This window comes from Anas platyrhynchos, chromosome 3, assembly GCF_047663525.1.
Source record: "Anas platyrhynchos isolate ZD024472 breed Pekin duck chromosome 3, IASCAAS_PekinDuck_T2T, whole genome shotgun sequence".
In the NCBI taxonomy this organism is placed as follows: Eukaryota; Metazoa; Chordata; class Aves; order Anseriformes; family Anatidae; genus Anas; species Anas platyrhynchos.
The window spans coordinates 96,316,218-96,332,191 of NC_092589.1; the positions used below are offsets into that span (position 1 = coordinate 96,316,218).

General features: G+C 41.6%; 2 protein-coding genes across 10 annotated transcripts in view; both read left to right on the forward strand.

The window, feature by feature from the left end:
• Nucleotides 1-6,128, forward strand: part of CILK1 (ciliogenesis associated kinase 1) — a 29,550-nt gene extending 23,422 nt beyond the window's left edge. For all 7 annotated transcript variants that reach the window (XM_072036370.1, XM_072036365.1, XM_027455108.3 and 4 more), the window contains exons 13-15: nt 402-530; nt 1,986-2,099; nt 2,563-6,128. In XM_072036370.1, the coding sequence (XP_071892471.1) occupies nt 402-530; nt 1,986-2,099; nt 2,563-2,717 (398 nt within the window). In that variant the 3' untranslated portion in view covers nt 2,718-6,128. The remainder of the gene's footprint in view (nt 1-401; nt 531-1,985; nt 2,100-2,562) is intronic.
• Nucleotides 6,129-7,521: 1,393 nt separating this feature from the next.
• On the forward strand, nt 7,522-15,903 carry LOC101796851 (glutathione S-transferase 3). 3 transcript variants are annotated; one of them, XM_027455109.3, is made up of 8 exons: nt 7,566-7,707; nt 8,442-8,495; nt 9,757-9,863; nt 11,230-11,281; nt 11,622-11,754; nt 13,099-13,240; nt 14,219-14,350; nt 15,106-15,903. In XM_027455109.3, exons 3-8 carry the CDS (start codon nt 9,777-9,779, stop codon nt 15,247-15,249), a joined length of 690 nt encoding a protein of 229 aa, XP_027310910.1. In that variant the 5' UTR covers nt 7,566-7,707; nt 8,442-8,495; nt 9,757-9,776; the 3' UTR covers nt 15,250-15,903. The 3 variants fall into 3 exon arrangements, with proteins under 3 accessions (XP_005009255.1, XP_005009254.1, XP_027310910.1); XM_005009198.6 differs by lacking the exon at nt 8,442-8,495 and having other exon boundaries at nt 7,522-7,623; XM_005009197.6 differs by lacking the exon at nt 8,442-8,495 and having other exon boundaries at nt 7,543-7,707.
• Nucleotides 15,904-15,974: the final 71 nt, after the last annotated feature.

The following is a 15,974-nucleotide window of genomic DNA, read 5'->3' on the forward strand; positions in this document are numbered from 1 at the left end:
GTGGAAGGGGGGGCTATTACTTAAAGAAAACGAGGAGAGGAAGAGCTTTCTTGCTAATATAGTTGGCCAATAATGCCAACTACATTTTAGCAGTCTAGCAACTGAGATAAATCCTGCTTTCATGAAGGGGGATAGGATTGCTGACATTTCTCCCTTCTATCACATGCTCTTTTATGCTTTTAAGTGTGGTAGAAAATGTCTGCTAATGTGCCAGGCTGTTCCCTGGTTCCCTAAGAAGGATATGACTGATCTTCTAGACTGGAAGAGAAAATGCCCTTAACTTGTCTCATGAATATTCATGGAACCGAACAATTGCTCTAAGATTGTGTATGAGATGGAATGAATGCAGGCCTGCGTAATCAGAGATTTTTAGTGTGGTAATTGTTGTGTTTTTGTCATAGGAGTAAACACAAGGAATAGCTTAGTCTCCACTTCGAGCAAAGAGTCCGTTCCGTCTAATCCCTGGCCCAGTTCTGGTTTGCCTGGGAAAACTTCAGGTTTGGGAGGAAGTATTAACAGGATAAATTCAGGTAAGATGTCTCTGCAATTCCAAATAGCTGTGTGTTGGGGTCAACCATTTGTAGTACATTGTCATCTCCAAGGATATTTGCTGCCAGGCCTGTTCTTATGTCCAGTAATGAGACTACATGGAGATTACACGAAACTAAAACATAGGCATTTCTTCTAATGAATCCCTGAAAGGCTGTGTTGAAGTACCACATGCATAGAAGTATGGACAGCTCAGGTGTGTACAACCTGAAATACTTCATCTAGCCTTTAATTTCCTTTTGCCAGTTTTTGTAAGTCATATTTTCAGGTTTCAGAGTTATTTTAACCAAACTGTTGCTTAAGTGACTGTCACAAAGAAGAAAAATGGTACAAACTGAAATAGCCATACAGACCACTCTTGTTATGTGAATAACATTCTATCCTTGTGTCTTTTAATTGATGCTGTTTAAAATAGTGGAATAATTGTAGCTTTAAAAAAATCAGACAAAAAGCCACTTCCATTTTTTGTCTGCAAGTATCTTTTGACATCTGGTATTTCAGGTATTTAATCCCTATTACTGGATTTGAAGTAATTATTTTGTAGATTTTAACATTAGATTTTACCAGATATACTTAAACATGTTGACTTTCTAAATTATACCTATTTATTCCCTCTCTAATCTCTCCTGGCTTCATGTTTTCACATGACATTACAGCTCTGCAGTGTGGTACTTGTTTTGCATATGTTCTTACAAAAACATTAGATTGAGAAATTTTCTGTTGTTTCTTGGTCAAAAAAATATTTGGGGCCTTTAGAAGCTCTTAAATAAAAATAAAAACACCCTTAAAAATTTGGATGTAATTTAATCAGAAGATGATTTTTTTTAAATTTAAGATGGGAGATGTAAATAGATAAACTATGTGAGAACCAGTATATATGTAGCACATGGCTCCTTTCTGGCTCTTCTACAAGGTTTTGATTCTTTTGTAGCTGTATAGGATATCATTAGGTTTTTCCCTTTTTTCCTTATTACCATAATTTCCCACAATATGCTGTGCCGTGGCTGTACTGCTCTATTACACTATAGGAATATGTGCCATCTGTACATGCTAACGTGTTTAGTGTTCAGCTGTGGTATAAGATTAGAGGGTTTTATTTATAACTATTGTTCCAGTTCTTAAAGGTTATCTAAAGTGGTCAGTCAAATGTGTTCTTGCTCATATTAAGGACAATTTTGGTGTCTGACTTGCCAGATTTGGAACACAAATCTGTCACAGGTTGTTAAATGGCACTCTTACTGGCTTTAGTAGAAGCTTTCTGAACAGAGACATACAAAGGATGTGTGGATTTCTGTCTTCAGCAAAGTTGCTGTTTCCATCAGTCCACGGTCAGCCTTGATCTCAAACATGGCCCATCAGTTCACACATCTATCATCTGCTGGTGGTACAGGAGATCTATTGTATTGACCTCCAACGTTTCTTGCCATTTCTTTCAGGTCCCATAGGATCAAGTGGTCTAAGTAGTGGTTATATCCCTTCGTTTCTGAAGAAGGAAGTAGGCTCTGCTGGGCAGAGGGTTCAGTTAGCACCAATTGCAGATCCATCTTCTAGTAAGTATAGTGCCAACACTGTCTCAGTCCCTTGCTCATTACTCTGATTGTGCTGCATACGTGCAGCACTGAGTTACATATCTTTGCTTTGCTTTGTAAATATTTGAGTGACTGGAACAAATAGTTCATAATCTTCGTGAACTTCATATGGAGAAGGTTTATTTTTTGGTGTATGAATTACATGTTTTTATCCACGGCTGTTAACCAGTAAGCATATTTCAGTGGATTCTAGAGTCTGGTGCGAGAGCTGGCACAGAATTCACACTTTTCAAATCCGAGACATAGATACTCCTTGTATGATAAGGGTTTAGGGATTGGATCCTCTGGTGTTTCACATCATTTTTTTGACTAGAATTTGCTGATGCTTGTTTCATCAAGAAATGATGTTCTAGATCAGTTGTTTTCCAATGTGGACAGCTACTTACCGAATCTTTATCTCCTGGTGTTTTCTTTTGCCCCTTAGATTATGCTTCTCCGAAGTTGGTAAGACCCCATCCTGGACGGCCCTCATTCAACTCCCCTTCAAAAAGCACACCAAGGTTAATGCCTCTCCCGCCACCAGCTCAGCCGATCCACGGCCGCGTTGACTGGTCTGCAAAGTACGGTGCTAACCGGTGACACATGGAAAAACTTCCTGAACCAGTGTATATTTCCCATGAAATGGTGACTAACACAAGACAATTTTATATTGTTTTGTATACCTGTAAATTTAAAAGATCTTCTATGGTTGAGACCTTTTTGAAGGCATTTTTTTAATTTTTATTTGTATTAATTTGGATGCAATCTTGTACTTCTTTTGTATGAAATTGTTTTGTTATATAATTGGGTCCAGTTATTTTCATAACAAAATCATTTTGTATATATGGTTGAGGGGTCTTGGCATTTTTATATGATAAATTTTTATATAAAACTTTTTTAAAATTTAACTTTTCCTTTATTGGATTCAACTTTTTTATAAAAGTGGGTTTTAAAAAAAAAGAAGCAAAGTGGTGCAATATTGCAGTGGAAGAGAAGTAGTGAGGAAGGGGCATTCATTAGATATTGTTGGAAATTGATGTGCTAAATGAGGCTTTATAATTTCAGCAGTGCCACATCCTGATGCCATGCTGTTGTGGTTGTACACTCATTTGCTTTGTATTGACATCAATGAGTAGGGATGAGTAACAGTCTAAACTCTCCTTTGCATTCACTGAGAGACTGCTGGAAGTCAGTGGGAAGCTTTGTTGTTGTTGTTGTAGTATTTATTTTTACCTTTACCAGGTTTTTGGTGAGCTGCTGTCCAGCTTTCCAGTCCCATTCTTTTGCTTTTACCAAATCTTGGTAGTCTCCTTTAGTAAAGGGTATTCGGTAGATTTGTTTTCCGATGCTTGTTTGTCCTGTTTCAAAGTTACCTCTTGGTGTTGTTCACTATGAAATAGAATGTGGACCTACCTCTGTTAAATTCATGTAAATGTTTCCTAATGACTTCTAAGGAGAGAAAGTAGATTCTGCTTTTTTGTCATTGTTGGGAATATAAGATGCAAAGACAGATTTAAGACAGTATTGACAATTACAAAGCTAGTTTCACAGTAACAAAGTATTAGTGAGATACCAGCAGCAGCAGAGTTTAAGGAAACAGTATCTATTCTATCTATTTTATAACTGTTTTAAATCACTTTTGGGAAAAACATAAATCTGGAGCAAATGAATCAATTTAAGCTTCAGTTCTGCTTTTCAGTAGGACTTCACTGCAAAGTGAAGAGTATGTCCTCTGTTCTGTAAGTTAGGCCCCCAGGCTCTCCTGGGAAAAACTGGGACCTTACCTCATCCTACTAAAAAACATTCTAAAATTGTGATTGATTTCACTAAAAGCATTTAACTCAGTTTATAGGAGAGAACGAATGAGCGGGTTATAGACAAAGGAGAATAGCCTCATAGCCTGGGTTATTTCTGCACTGGAAAGGAGTGCCAGAGTTCAGCCAGCAGTAAAAGGTTCGTTCTGATCACAGTCAGCATTTGGGTGTTCCTGCAGCTCCTTCCACAGAAGATTAGCCCTGTGGATAAAACAGTGCTGTGGGAGAACATATTTTATAGCTGTGCTTTGGAAAAGCACCATCAAAGCTGAAGTGTGCTGTGAAAACACATCTTCCTGCAGAAGTGTGCAGAAATGCTTAGCTCTGGGAAACCTCACCTGAACTCATTTTATGAACAGGTCGGGCAGATCTTAAATTTGGGAGACTAAGATCCTCAGAGCAGGTACGGTTCTGGGCATCTGGCCATCTGAAGGAGGCGAAGTGCTAGTGTGTGAGTGCAGTCCTACCTGTGGGGTCTGCCTGCACCCACAAGGGGCACCCACTGCGGACTGGAGGCTGGTGGCATGCTCTGGCACCTTCAGTTCTTTCCGTGGAGAACGTACGGGACTCAGGAAACAGGACCCTAGAGTAGGCTGCTGGCTCAGTGCTACGGGGGAACCGTGAGGGACACTGGTCACTGTTTGCTTTAACAAACTCAGCCCACAGTGAGACAGTACAAGGCAAAAAAGGAGCAGAAGGCATTATAGAGGTATACATATAAGACTTATATGTGCCACGGACATGTCCAGCTACTCTAATTACTTGATACAAACAAGTACAGTGATGCCAATGCGTAGCAGTGCCCTAAAGCAGCCATTCCAACTCTGGAGCACATGCTGATGTTGTCTTGGCTGAGTGGAAAGGGAAATATGTATATTTGTGTTAGAACTGGAAAGATAGTTGTTTCTCTTGTTGGAAAGAAATACCTGTATTTATGTCTAGATATCATTTAATTTATTTTATCGCTGAATAATCAGTTCAAGAGAAAATACCCTAAACCTGTCCTAAATATCCTTAGACCTAAGTAGGCGATTTCTATAGTCGGTTTCATGCATATAATTCCTATTAATGGAAGCAGGAGACAAGTCACAAGAACGGGCTGCTGAGGCTTGGATTCATCCTACCTAACCACTGGTGCCTAAGCGTGAGCTGATTCTCTAAACCAGAGGTAAGTGAGAATCACTCACAAGAAACTCAGCTCGCCTGAGAACTTAATAGCCCCCTGGATATGCCTGGGTCTCTGCCGCTGACAATGGGGACTACTCAGCATGCTTAACATGGTACATGTTGAATCTGGACCTGGCCTGTAATCTTTGAACTTTTATCAGCACAGCCCTGCAGCAGTGAACCTGAATATGGCATTCAGGTTTTGGTCAGCTCAGCAAAAATATTAGAAAAATAGTATTACAATTTTTTTTGGCACAACTCCCCCTTTCCTGAAAGAAAAAAAGCCATTATTTTTGAGGGGAAAAAAAGCTAATAATCTTTGACATTTCTGAATGACTTCTAGTTTTAACTTAGTTGGATGAGAAAATTGTGAAGTATTAGTATATTGGGAGCACTCTTGTAACCTTCACTCAAGCAGATTCCTACAGATGTTGGAGAATGTTCTTTCTGAGTAAGGACTGACTTGGCTGAGCAGTATATCACGCTGTGCTCTCACCATGCAGCACAGGTGGAAAAGATGTTAGTCTGTTTGTTACACTGAAATCTGGGCAAGCAGCACATCTGAGAATTTATCATATGTAGCCTACTCCTTTGTGTCTTAATGTTTAGCAGCATCTTTGTGCAAAGTGTTGCTCGAATTCTGCTGTCTACTTTTTCTCTGCCTTATGCATAGCGTGTAATGGCTGTTGGAAATAAAGGAGCCTGACAGTAGATCGTTTGTCTCTGTAATCCAGGTTTTGATAAAAGTCTTGTGTGAGTGCCATGATGTTAGCCAAAAAAAAAACTTCACCAATTCCATGGTATTTCCATGTCTAATAAGGCTGTTGTTGTGAGTAGGTTCTTCCAGAAGGAGAGGAGAACATTTCTGAGCTTCTGTGGAAGAGGAATTGTGGAATTGTTGATGTGAGTACGATCTTAAAGAAGTAATGGTTCTTGTTCCTTCAGTGTTTTTGTTCAAAACTGTTGCAAACGTTTTCTTTCCCTCTGTGTCAAGTCTCCTGCCCAGAATAAAGTTACTATTGAAGAAATACGGACTGACTAGTGTCTTTTATCTTCTACTGAGTTTTTAATAACAGCACTTTATTTTTTTTTAAATAAGCCTTCCATTTGGTGCCTTCTCAGATGGGTACTGCCTCTTTGTAGCTGTGTCCCGGTTTTGGCTAAAACAGAGTTAATTTTCCTCCTAGTATCTGGTAGGGTGCTGTGTTTCAGATTAGGATGATAATAATGTTGATAACACACTGATGTTTTAATTGTTGCAGAGCAGTGCTGCACTAAGGCAAGGACTTGTCAGCTCCTCACTCTGTCCTGCCAAGGGGCAGGCTGGGGGTGCAGCAGGAGCTGGGAGGGGACAGACAGACAGACAGACCCAGGACAGGTGACCCAAACTGGCCAAAGGGGTATTCCATACCATCTGGCATCATGCTGAACAATAAATAGATAGGGATGGCAATATATAGGGGTGGGGGGGCCAGACTGCTTGGGGTTAGGCTGGGCATCCATCAGCGGGTGGTGAGCAATCGCATTGTGCATCACTTGTTTGTACACATAATGATAATAGTACTGCTAATAATAATTAGTAGTATTTTCCTTTCTTTTCTGTCCCAATAAACTGTCTTTATCTCAAGCCACAAGCTTTCACTTCTTTTCCAATTCTCTCCCCCATCCCGCTGAGGGATCTGTGATCTCTCCTCTCCTGCTGCCTTTCAGGGTGGTAGAAATACCTTGGCCAGTAAGTTGGATATCCAACTATTTTGCTGACTTGGAGCGGGCTTGAACTGTATGGGGGCAGAAGTAGATGTGGGATTGAAGACGTATGAGGGGAATTGCTGGTGGGTCCCGTTGCAAAACAATGGCAGACTGCCCCGTGCAGCGCCTCACTTGGATGTGTCTGCAGTCTTGGAAGCTTGACTACCCTACGTTCTCCTACAAATGGACCTTGAGCTTGTTTGGAGGTTCTAGCAGGGGAGCGCAGCTACCGTATACCCTTGACCGATGAACGGTACACGCCTCTATCGGGGAAGGTCGTCCTCTTCGACCGAGCGCGCAGCTTCGGGAGGGACGCACATGGAGCGGTGAGGGAGGAAGGGGACACCCGCCTAGCCAGCCAGATCAGCCGAATCAACCCTGGCGATCAATGGGGTGACAGATGTCGCAGCCAGATCGCCCTCACATCCAGAGTATCGTTTGGCCCAAATTCTATATAAAGCTCCGTATAGCCTTTCTTCTTAGGCTACGGTGAGGAAATTTGAGGGTGAAAATTCGATGATACAGACAGCAGAAACATTCTCTCGTCATTACTTCTGCCTAAACACGTCTTTTCCAGGCTGGCTATAAGCACTTTAACGTTTTCCCTCAATCTTCGTTCCTCCCACAGGCCTTTGCGGTTTACGCAAATCAGCGCCGTTCTATTGGCTGCTGTCCCTCTCGGCACCGCCTGGCGGGCGGGCGGGCTGGGCTCGGCTCAGCTCAGTTCAGCTCCCCTCAGGCAGGCGGCGGCCGCCATTTTGTGTCCTCGCGTTGCGGTGAGCAGGGGGCGAGGGGCAGGAGCGCGTTCCCCCAGTCCTGGTTTTTGGGAGCTCTTCTGTGGAGACAGCTCGGTGGTCCTGGTGGGTGCTTCCAGCTCGGGATGTTCGCTGGTTCCGTGTTTCCCTCAGCTGGAGGTGCTCGTCCTGCCTCACCTGGCTGGCGCAGCTTGAGGAGCCCCCACGCTGTGCGCCTCTGGGGGTGGCACTGCCGCTCGGGTGTCCTCTGGGGGAGCTGGGGTTGTTCAGTCTGGGGAACGGCAGGCTGAGGGGAGACATCATTGCTCTCTGCAACTGCCTGAGAGGAAGGTGTGGGGAGCCGGGGGTCTCCTCTCCTCACAGGTAACCAGCGACAGGACCAGAGGGAGTGGCCTCAGGTTGTGCCAGGGGAGGCTCAGGTTGGAAATGAGAAGACATTTCTGCTCAGAAAGAGCAGGCAGGCACTGGGACGGGTTGCCCAGGGAGGTGGTGGAGTCACCGTCCCTGGGGGTGTTCAAGGCAAGGCTGGACCTGGTGCTTAGGGACATGGTTCAGTGGGTGATGGTGGTGGCAGGGGGACAGCTCGGCCAGATGATCTAGGAGGATGATCTCCTACCTTAATGTTTCTGTGATTCTGCGACATTGGCATGCTTTGAGCACATCTCAGAAGGGCACGCTGAACCAAAAGCTCTAATGTTTCTCTTACTTTTTAAATACTTCAAATTAACAATCACCTCGGCTGCCTTCTTTTCCCCTCTTTAATGAGTTTAACTGTCTTGCAAGCCATTTCCATTCGTGGAAAACCATCCTTTTTGCCTTCTTTGCCCGTTTCGTTGCAGTCTGCCTGCACCTCGTGTTGCTTGTTGTCATCAGCCTCTTCTCCTGACGCTCAGGTAGGTGCTGGGCTCATCCCGCTGCTGCTTGGTGTGACATGGTGCCACAGGCTCTGCTGCACAGCTCCATGCCAAGTGGAGGCCCTTCAGCAGGCACAAAGGGCCAAATAACCTTGCTCATTTGAATTCCTGTCAGCAGCAGCCTTTATTTTGTGATTTTGTGTCCTTTTTTTTTTTTTTTCTCTTTTTTTCTCCTCACCTTCTTACCTGGTGCTGCATCTGTGCTCAAGATCTGTTAGAGGTTGCTTTTTTTTCCACCCCTCTTGCTTCTGAAGGAGTGCTTGCAACGTTGAGAACCGGCGGTCAGTGCTCGCATGCCATAAGGCTGCTTTCCAGGACTGATTCAACTGCTGCTTAAGGTGACAAGGCATCTCCCTGCAGAGGGAGAACAGCCCTCAGCTGCAGCAAGGAGTTACTATTTCGGATCTGTGCATATGCAGTGCTAGTATGATGAAATTCAATGCTCCCTTGGCTTATGGCTGTGCAGTGGAATCCAGTTCCTTCTGCAACCAAAATGCATCTATCCTAGAACAAGTAATTGCCTCCTCTATGGAGGCATGGAAGTACTAAAGTTCTGCTTGCAAAGCATGGTGTATATGATAAACTGAAAAGTTACACTTATCAATAAGGTTTATTAATAGAAAGAAATGAGACCGGTAGAAAAGTAAATAGTACAGCAGTCTGAATCTAAGTATTTCAGTCTGGGTTATTACAGAAGAAGCTGGTCTTTATCTATTTATCTGTTTAATTTTGTTACTACTTGTATAGAATCACATACCCTGGATCACCACAGCTAGACAGACAAGTGAGAGGTTTTGAAACTGTGTTTTCATGCTTCATGTGTAGAATGAATGTTTAGATACTTAAGGACTTAAAAACCTTATCTGCTCCCTTTTGTCCCCTCTGGTTGAAACATGGCTTTTAGTGGCAATGGATTGAGTAGCTCTAGTGCTAAGACTTTCATTTTTTAAGAGTTTTAGTGATTTCTTCAGTGGTGACTTTATTTTTCTCTCTGGTTATCTCCTGATTAACAACTTGATGCTTACTTTTTCTGACTTTGGGGGGGGGGGAGGTGAAGACAACTATGAAATAACTGTGACTTGACTGTGCTGCAATGAAACCAAATCAGTTTAATAATTTCAGTAAAGCTTCCAGTCTGAAGTTAACTTAAATCGTTGTCCCGTGAGTGACCTGTGAACCGTTATTCAATAGCCATCAGTATTTTGAATTATTATTGATATATTTTTTATAAATATTTTAGGTAACAGGAAGTCTGAAGTCATGGCTGGAAAACCCAAACTTTACTACTTTGATGGAAGAGGCAAAATGGAATCCATTCGCTGGTTGTTAGCTGCAGCCGGGGTTGAGGTTTGTTTCACCATTTTAACCTTAAGCTGCGTATTTTAAGCTCGTCAGGACACTGGTCATTAACCAAACGAGAAAAACTATCCCAAGATGCAATAGTAAATAAGTATTGGTTATTCAGCACGATTAAGTGCTATTACTTCAGGTGCACAAAAGTATGGCTTCAAGTTACGTGTCTTCTGAGACACTGCAAGCCAGGCTCTTGCTTAATGCAAGAATGCTTAATTAAGCCTTCTGTTGCTCACCCAGTGCTACTGAGCTGAACCATAGATGTGTTCCTGGCATAACGAGTATAATCCGTGCCAAGTAAAACAGCAACAAATTTGCATTCTCCAGTCTGTCTGTTTTCAGCTGGATGCTTGTACAGGGATTTTTATTTTTTCATTCAGCTTGCTGCATCCTTCAAAATGAGCTGCAGCATGAAACGTATTTTGTCCTGCTTGCTTCATGTGGATAGATTTAACAGCTTATCTTAGCCTATGTGATCCCACTTACTCTAGTTGAACATCCGTGCTGTATTTGTGTGCCTAACTTTCTGGGTTTTCCCTGCTGTAGCAAATCTTAATTATTAACACACGTCACACGCACGTTCGTAGAGAGGCTGACTGAGGAGGAACCCTTGGGAGTTCGTGTCGAGGCTTCTAGTGCTTGGTAAGCTCAATCACTTTCTAGTCTTTATGGATTACGTTGACTATAATGGCACCTTAGACATGTATGGCACACGTACATGTAAATGTCCAGCTTTGGTGCCTTAATCTTGAACTGAAATCCTCTGTAATTACCAGCCATCCTCAACCATACTGAATATAATTACATCACTCTGATCACAGGCAATGCTGTGTCTTTTGGTTTCTTATCTAGTGAATAATTCATCTTTAGGTGTCCTAAATATGCTTCTGCACTAATCTTCCTGCTTGGCATAATACTTTAACATTATTTTGTAAAAGCTTTGTTTTAACTTCCTAATAATTTGTTCCCTTGTAGCTCCTAAATCAAAATAACACACAGCTGAGCTTTTTTTCCACATGTCAGGAAGCATTTTAAGGACAGCCTAGTCCATGTTGTTGACTGTCTCAAGTTAAATTGCCTGTTCAATACCAAATAAACCATCCTCGCTCAAGGTCCTAATGCCAATTTTTCTACTAGGGCTGCCTTTAGCAGCATTTGTCAGGTGTGATAGACCAAGAGGTTTTGCCAGTGCTTCTGCCCCTTGCATTTTCTCCCTTAGAGTTATGTCTGGAATGTAGGGACCAAGATTTGTATTCTCTTCCATGATAAGCACTATCCAGGACTGAAATTTGTCTGTCCTAGAAATGTGAGAAGATGTTCGTTTCCTGTTCTTCCTTATTCACTTGTTTGTTTTTTTCAGTTTGAAGAGGAGTTTTTGGAAACACGAGAACAGTATGAGAAGCTCCTGCAAAGTGAGTGCATATAAAACCTCAAGAGAAGTGTGAGCAGGCTTTACATAGTCTCAGAGAAGATGTTTAAAGACTGTGGGACTGACTTCCCACACGGCAGAGATTTTTTCAGACTGATTTTTTTTTAATTGCTTTTCTTCCCCGTGTGTGGATATCTGTCCACACTGAGAACTGAATGTCTTTCCAACTTGTGGAATTTCACAATGATTTGCAAAAGCTTATCCTAAAACTTCATTGAGTGTCCCGATTTAGATTAAGATAGTGGTAATGAGGGTGAAATTTTGGGATTTAAAATTTGCTTGAACTGTGTTCTTAAGTAATGTATTGCTTTCCCTTTCTTCAGGTGGATCCCTGCTGTTCCAGCAAGTTCCCCTGGTGGAGATCGATGGGATGAAGATGGTGCAGACCAGAGCCATCCTCAACTACATTGCAGCAAAGTACAACCTCTACGGAAAGGACCTGAAGGAGAGAGCCCTGTACTGTGACTGTTCTTGTTGGATGCATTACAGTAACTTAGATACGTGTGGAATTAACGGGGTAGTTGCACACACAATTGCTGATGTGCTTCAGTGCCTCACAAATTGCAGTGAGACTGACAAGCTGCAGTTCAGTGCAACCCAACTGATTTGTTCTGATTAGATTATCTTTACAAAAAAAAATGCTTGATGTGTGGATCTGTTGTGCTCTAGTAAAACATTAGTACAGCTTGCCACAGGTATTCAGGAACTGGTTGGGGTGTAAATATTGAGCTACTTTTATAAACTGAAAACGTTTTGGAAAGCAGTGGTTGTTTTTTAGCTTTTCTGTTTGCAAAATAAGACATGGAAGTTATGTTATCTGCGTTCAGATGGTGTTCCTCAGCATTATAAAAAGTTTACTTTTTAGTTTTTCGGGAATTGGAGAAAGTGCAGCTAAAAACCACCAAAAGATTTCTGGTTTCATGTGAAACTAAATCCAGATCTTAATGCTGTGTCTGTGAAGGAAAAAAAATGTGTTTAGGATATCTCAGTGGCCTTTAAATGCCCATTTCCTATTATTTTTCAATTAAAGGAAAACTAAAGGTTAACTAGTAAGGAATCCAACTTCAGTGGGTAAAATACCACAGAAGTGTGAGTAGTTAAGTAAATTGGCTGGAGCTGGTTCAGGAAAGTAACAAGAAAAATAACATGGAGCATCAGTCATAGTTTACCAACTTCTTTGTGGTGTTAATGAGCCATCACCTACAGCTTTAATTCCTTGAATACGTCTTCCTGCAGACAGAATCCTCTTCCATCAAGTTATATATTTAGTCTGGGACCTATTCTTTCTGTTTATCAGAAGATAGAATTCAAACGTATTTGTTGATTTGTTCTTGAGGGCAGTGCTATGAGAAGGGTTTACTGCGATTAGCCCAGGCTGAAGTACTTCGGGTAACTGGTCTCCTGTAGTGTAGAAATGCAGTTTTGGAAAACCAGAGAGGTGAAGCTGGTACATGTTAAACCTTGCAGGAATATCTGATAGCGTCTCATTGTATTTAATAGTGCAAATAACATCACTTACTGGCTTGGCTCTGAACAGTGGAGGGTCCCTTCGGAGCTGGCTGGAGCTGGCTCTGATCTGACATGTGGCAGTTGCTGGGCTCTGCTCACAGAGGCCACCCCTGCAGCCCCCTGCTACCAAAACCTTGCCATATAAACCCAAAATGCCTCTACTTTTTAACCAGAAAAATAGTTTGTATGATGGGGGAGTGGGGGGGGTTCAACTTCTACGATTACAGTGCAGATCTGTCGTTATGGAGGTGCCTTTTTATTTACATTTGTGTTTTTTTTGTTTGTTGTAAGGATTGATATGTATGTTGGAGGAACTGAGGACCTTATGGGCTTTATTTTGATGTTCCCATTCTTATCGGCTGAGGATAAAGAAAAGCAACGTGCCTTTATAGTTCAGAAGGCCACCAGCAGGTACTTCCCAGTATATGAAAAGGTACGTCGTAGGATCCCTTCCTTCTGCTGTTCTGGAAGGGCACCAGTAGGCACACTGGGTATTTTACAAGAAGCAGAGGAAATAGGAAGGTTTCAGCCCAGTACTGTAAACTGGACATCATACAGACACTAGGCTGGACAGATGAGAGGGAGGTCAGAGCAGTGTAAGAGAACTGGGGGTGTGCTAAATGTAGAAATTTCTGGATGAGATCTTGTGGTTTGAGCAACATCACCACTGACAGTGAAAGGTCCAAGTACCCCTTTGATCCACTGAATGTGTAAACGATGGTTATATACAGTTGAAATTGCAGCTTCCTGCTTTTAGGAGAACTGAAACTATGTAACCTACATTACAAAGGAGATGCAATTTTGAAATAGCTAATTGTCAACTTTGTTTAACATCTCAACTATATATTTATGTTGTTTATTTATTTAACCACAGTAGTAAGCAGTTATTACCACAGTTTATAAACCAGTTTTGGAGATGCCTCAGTGTTTTAAGTTTCCTCAGGCAGATGTAAGAGGCACAGAAGTCTTCTATTCTGAACGTCCTGCTACATAAGCCGTACTGGCATCTTGTTTTTTCTATGGCTGATCTCAATTTTCCCACTGAAGCTGTAACCAAATGCAGAAAAAAATCAAGATTTATTAGGCTGGAAAGGGGAGAAAACCAAGGAGGGATCTAACCCTGTAGTCCAGTACATGGGGTTACCCAGGGCTATAGGATGGAAAAAAAGGATGGGTAAGAGAAACAGTGGGATTCTAGATTACTGCTGAGAGGACTGCTTGTGGATAAATGATTGGTGATTATAGGCCCTGAGCTCACATCTCCTGCACTAACAGTATCCCTAGAGGCCGGGGAGAAAAAGGTGAAAAGGAGGCTGTAAGTACAGCCAGAGGAGGTGTGCCTGAGTATTTTGTAAACATCAACCACAGCTGCTTATCCATGTCTGAACACTTTCATTTATGGTGCTTCCAGGTTCTGAAAGACCATGGGCAGGACTTCCTTGTTGGCAACAGTTTTAGCTGGGCGGACATTCATCTTCTTGAAGCCATTTTAATGGTAGAAGAGAAGAAGTCGGACGTTCTCTCGAGCTTTCCTCAGTTGCAGGTAACTTACATTAACAGTACTCTTACATGGATGGAAATATGATAAAAGATATTTCTGTTATGTGTGGACAATTACATAAGACAGGAATGTTTGTCATTCTTCTTTTATTGTAGTCTTGCTCTGCTTGCTTTAGGAAGAAACTCCTAATAGGATTCATCTACAGAATGTATAATTTTCTGGAGTAATTCTCATACAGACACGAAGAAAACCACCTTCTGTTTCTGTTGTTGTTTTTTTGTTTTTTTTTGTATCCTCTCAACAGCTCTGTGATGCCTGAAACGGAAAATACTTTCTAGACCAGAATCTGTGATTTGTATAAAGCTCACATCTGAAACCACAGATAACTGTTTCCACTTCAACCTACATGTATATCAGTACAAGATGGCGGGCTGTCTTACTATTTAAAATAATGAGTTTGGAGTGAGGGGAAGTAAACTTTATCCGTGGTTAAAACTGTATTTCTTGTCTTGCCTTCTCATGCTGCTTGTTAAAGGATGTTATTGACTTCCATTAGGAAGACTGAGATGAATACAGGCACATCTCTTACCAGTATTTCCTTTGCTGATGAAACAGTTCTGGACATTTATCGTTTGTAGTTTCTCCAGCAGTGGCAGACAATATTTGTTTAATGCTTTCTGTAAATATTGCCCTCTTCAGTTAAATACTCTGCTTCCACAAATGAATTTAACAGTTTTTATTTTCTTGTGTTAACTTTTTTTTTTTTAACTACCATGTACTTTCTGTTTACCTTTTAGGCATTTAAAAGAAGGATAAGCAGCATCCCCACAATCAAGAAGTTTCTAGAGCCTGGAAGCCAGAGAAAACCTGTTCCTGATGATAAATATGTGGAGACTGTGAGGAAAGTTCTCCGCATGTATTATGATATAAAAGCGAATTAGTGTGCCTGTCTAAAGCAACATCTATGCTTGGTGGAAGAAAGCTGTGAGAGCATACAATTAAACTGCACAGGGAAGGTGAAGATGCATTTAAAAAGAGTTTCAGTGAACAATATCGTGTGTTCTCTCATACAAAGTACAGTATGCAATTTTTTTTAACTTGCATTTCACTAATAACCTGTGCTCTTTCCTTCATTCTTCTTGAGATTTTTGTGGTAATTTTAAGCAATTGAAATGGCAGCAGGCTTGCTGTCTTCCTGGAAGCTCACTGGAAGAGGGGAAAGCAAAAGAGAAGGAAATGTGAGTTGCTGACTGAGAGCTCCAGCATGTTATACTGGCTCCAAGGAGTATAAAAGTATTGCTGAAATCCAGATCAGATTTTTATATGATTGGTCCCGATTCAGGTCTTTGGTGTTTTTAACTTCACTTTAGTAAAATGAAAGAAGTGGTTTTGAAAGAAAGTAGGAGGGAGGTGTTTCTCTAGCCAGTTCTGTTGAACACTAGTGATTTGTCTGTAATACCAGCATTGTGCCTTCATAGCTAAGTTGCATTTCTATTACTGAATTAAGAAATAAAATGACTACCAGCTGTCATACGTGTATAACTGGTATATCTAGAGGGCCTGTTCTAATCAAATAAACTTATTATTCATTTGTGTTCCTCTTGTGTTGTCTCATGAGTGAAAGTTGAGGTTGGTAATCTTTATCGTATATGCCAAATGTATCCTC

Coding starts and splice junctions, on each gene's coding strand:
- LOC101796851 (XM_005009198.6), top strand. CDS start 9,777: ATGGCTGGAAAACCCAAACTTTACTACTTTGATGGAAGAGGCAAAATG. Junction 11,755..13,098: donor GACCTGAAGGAGAGAGCCCT/GTACTGTGACTG, acceptor GTTTGTTGTAAG/GATTGATATGTATGTTGGAG. Junction 14,351..15,105: donor CGAGCTTTCCTCAGTTGCAG/GTAACTTACATT, acceptor TTTACCTTTTAG/GCATTTAAAAGAAGGATAAG.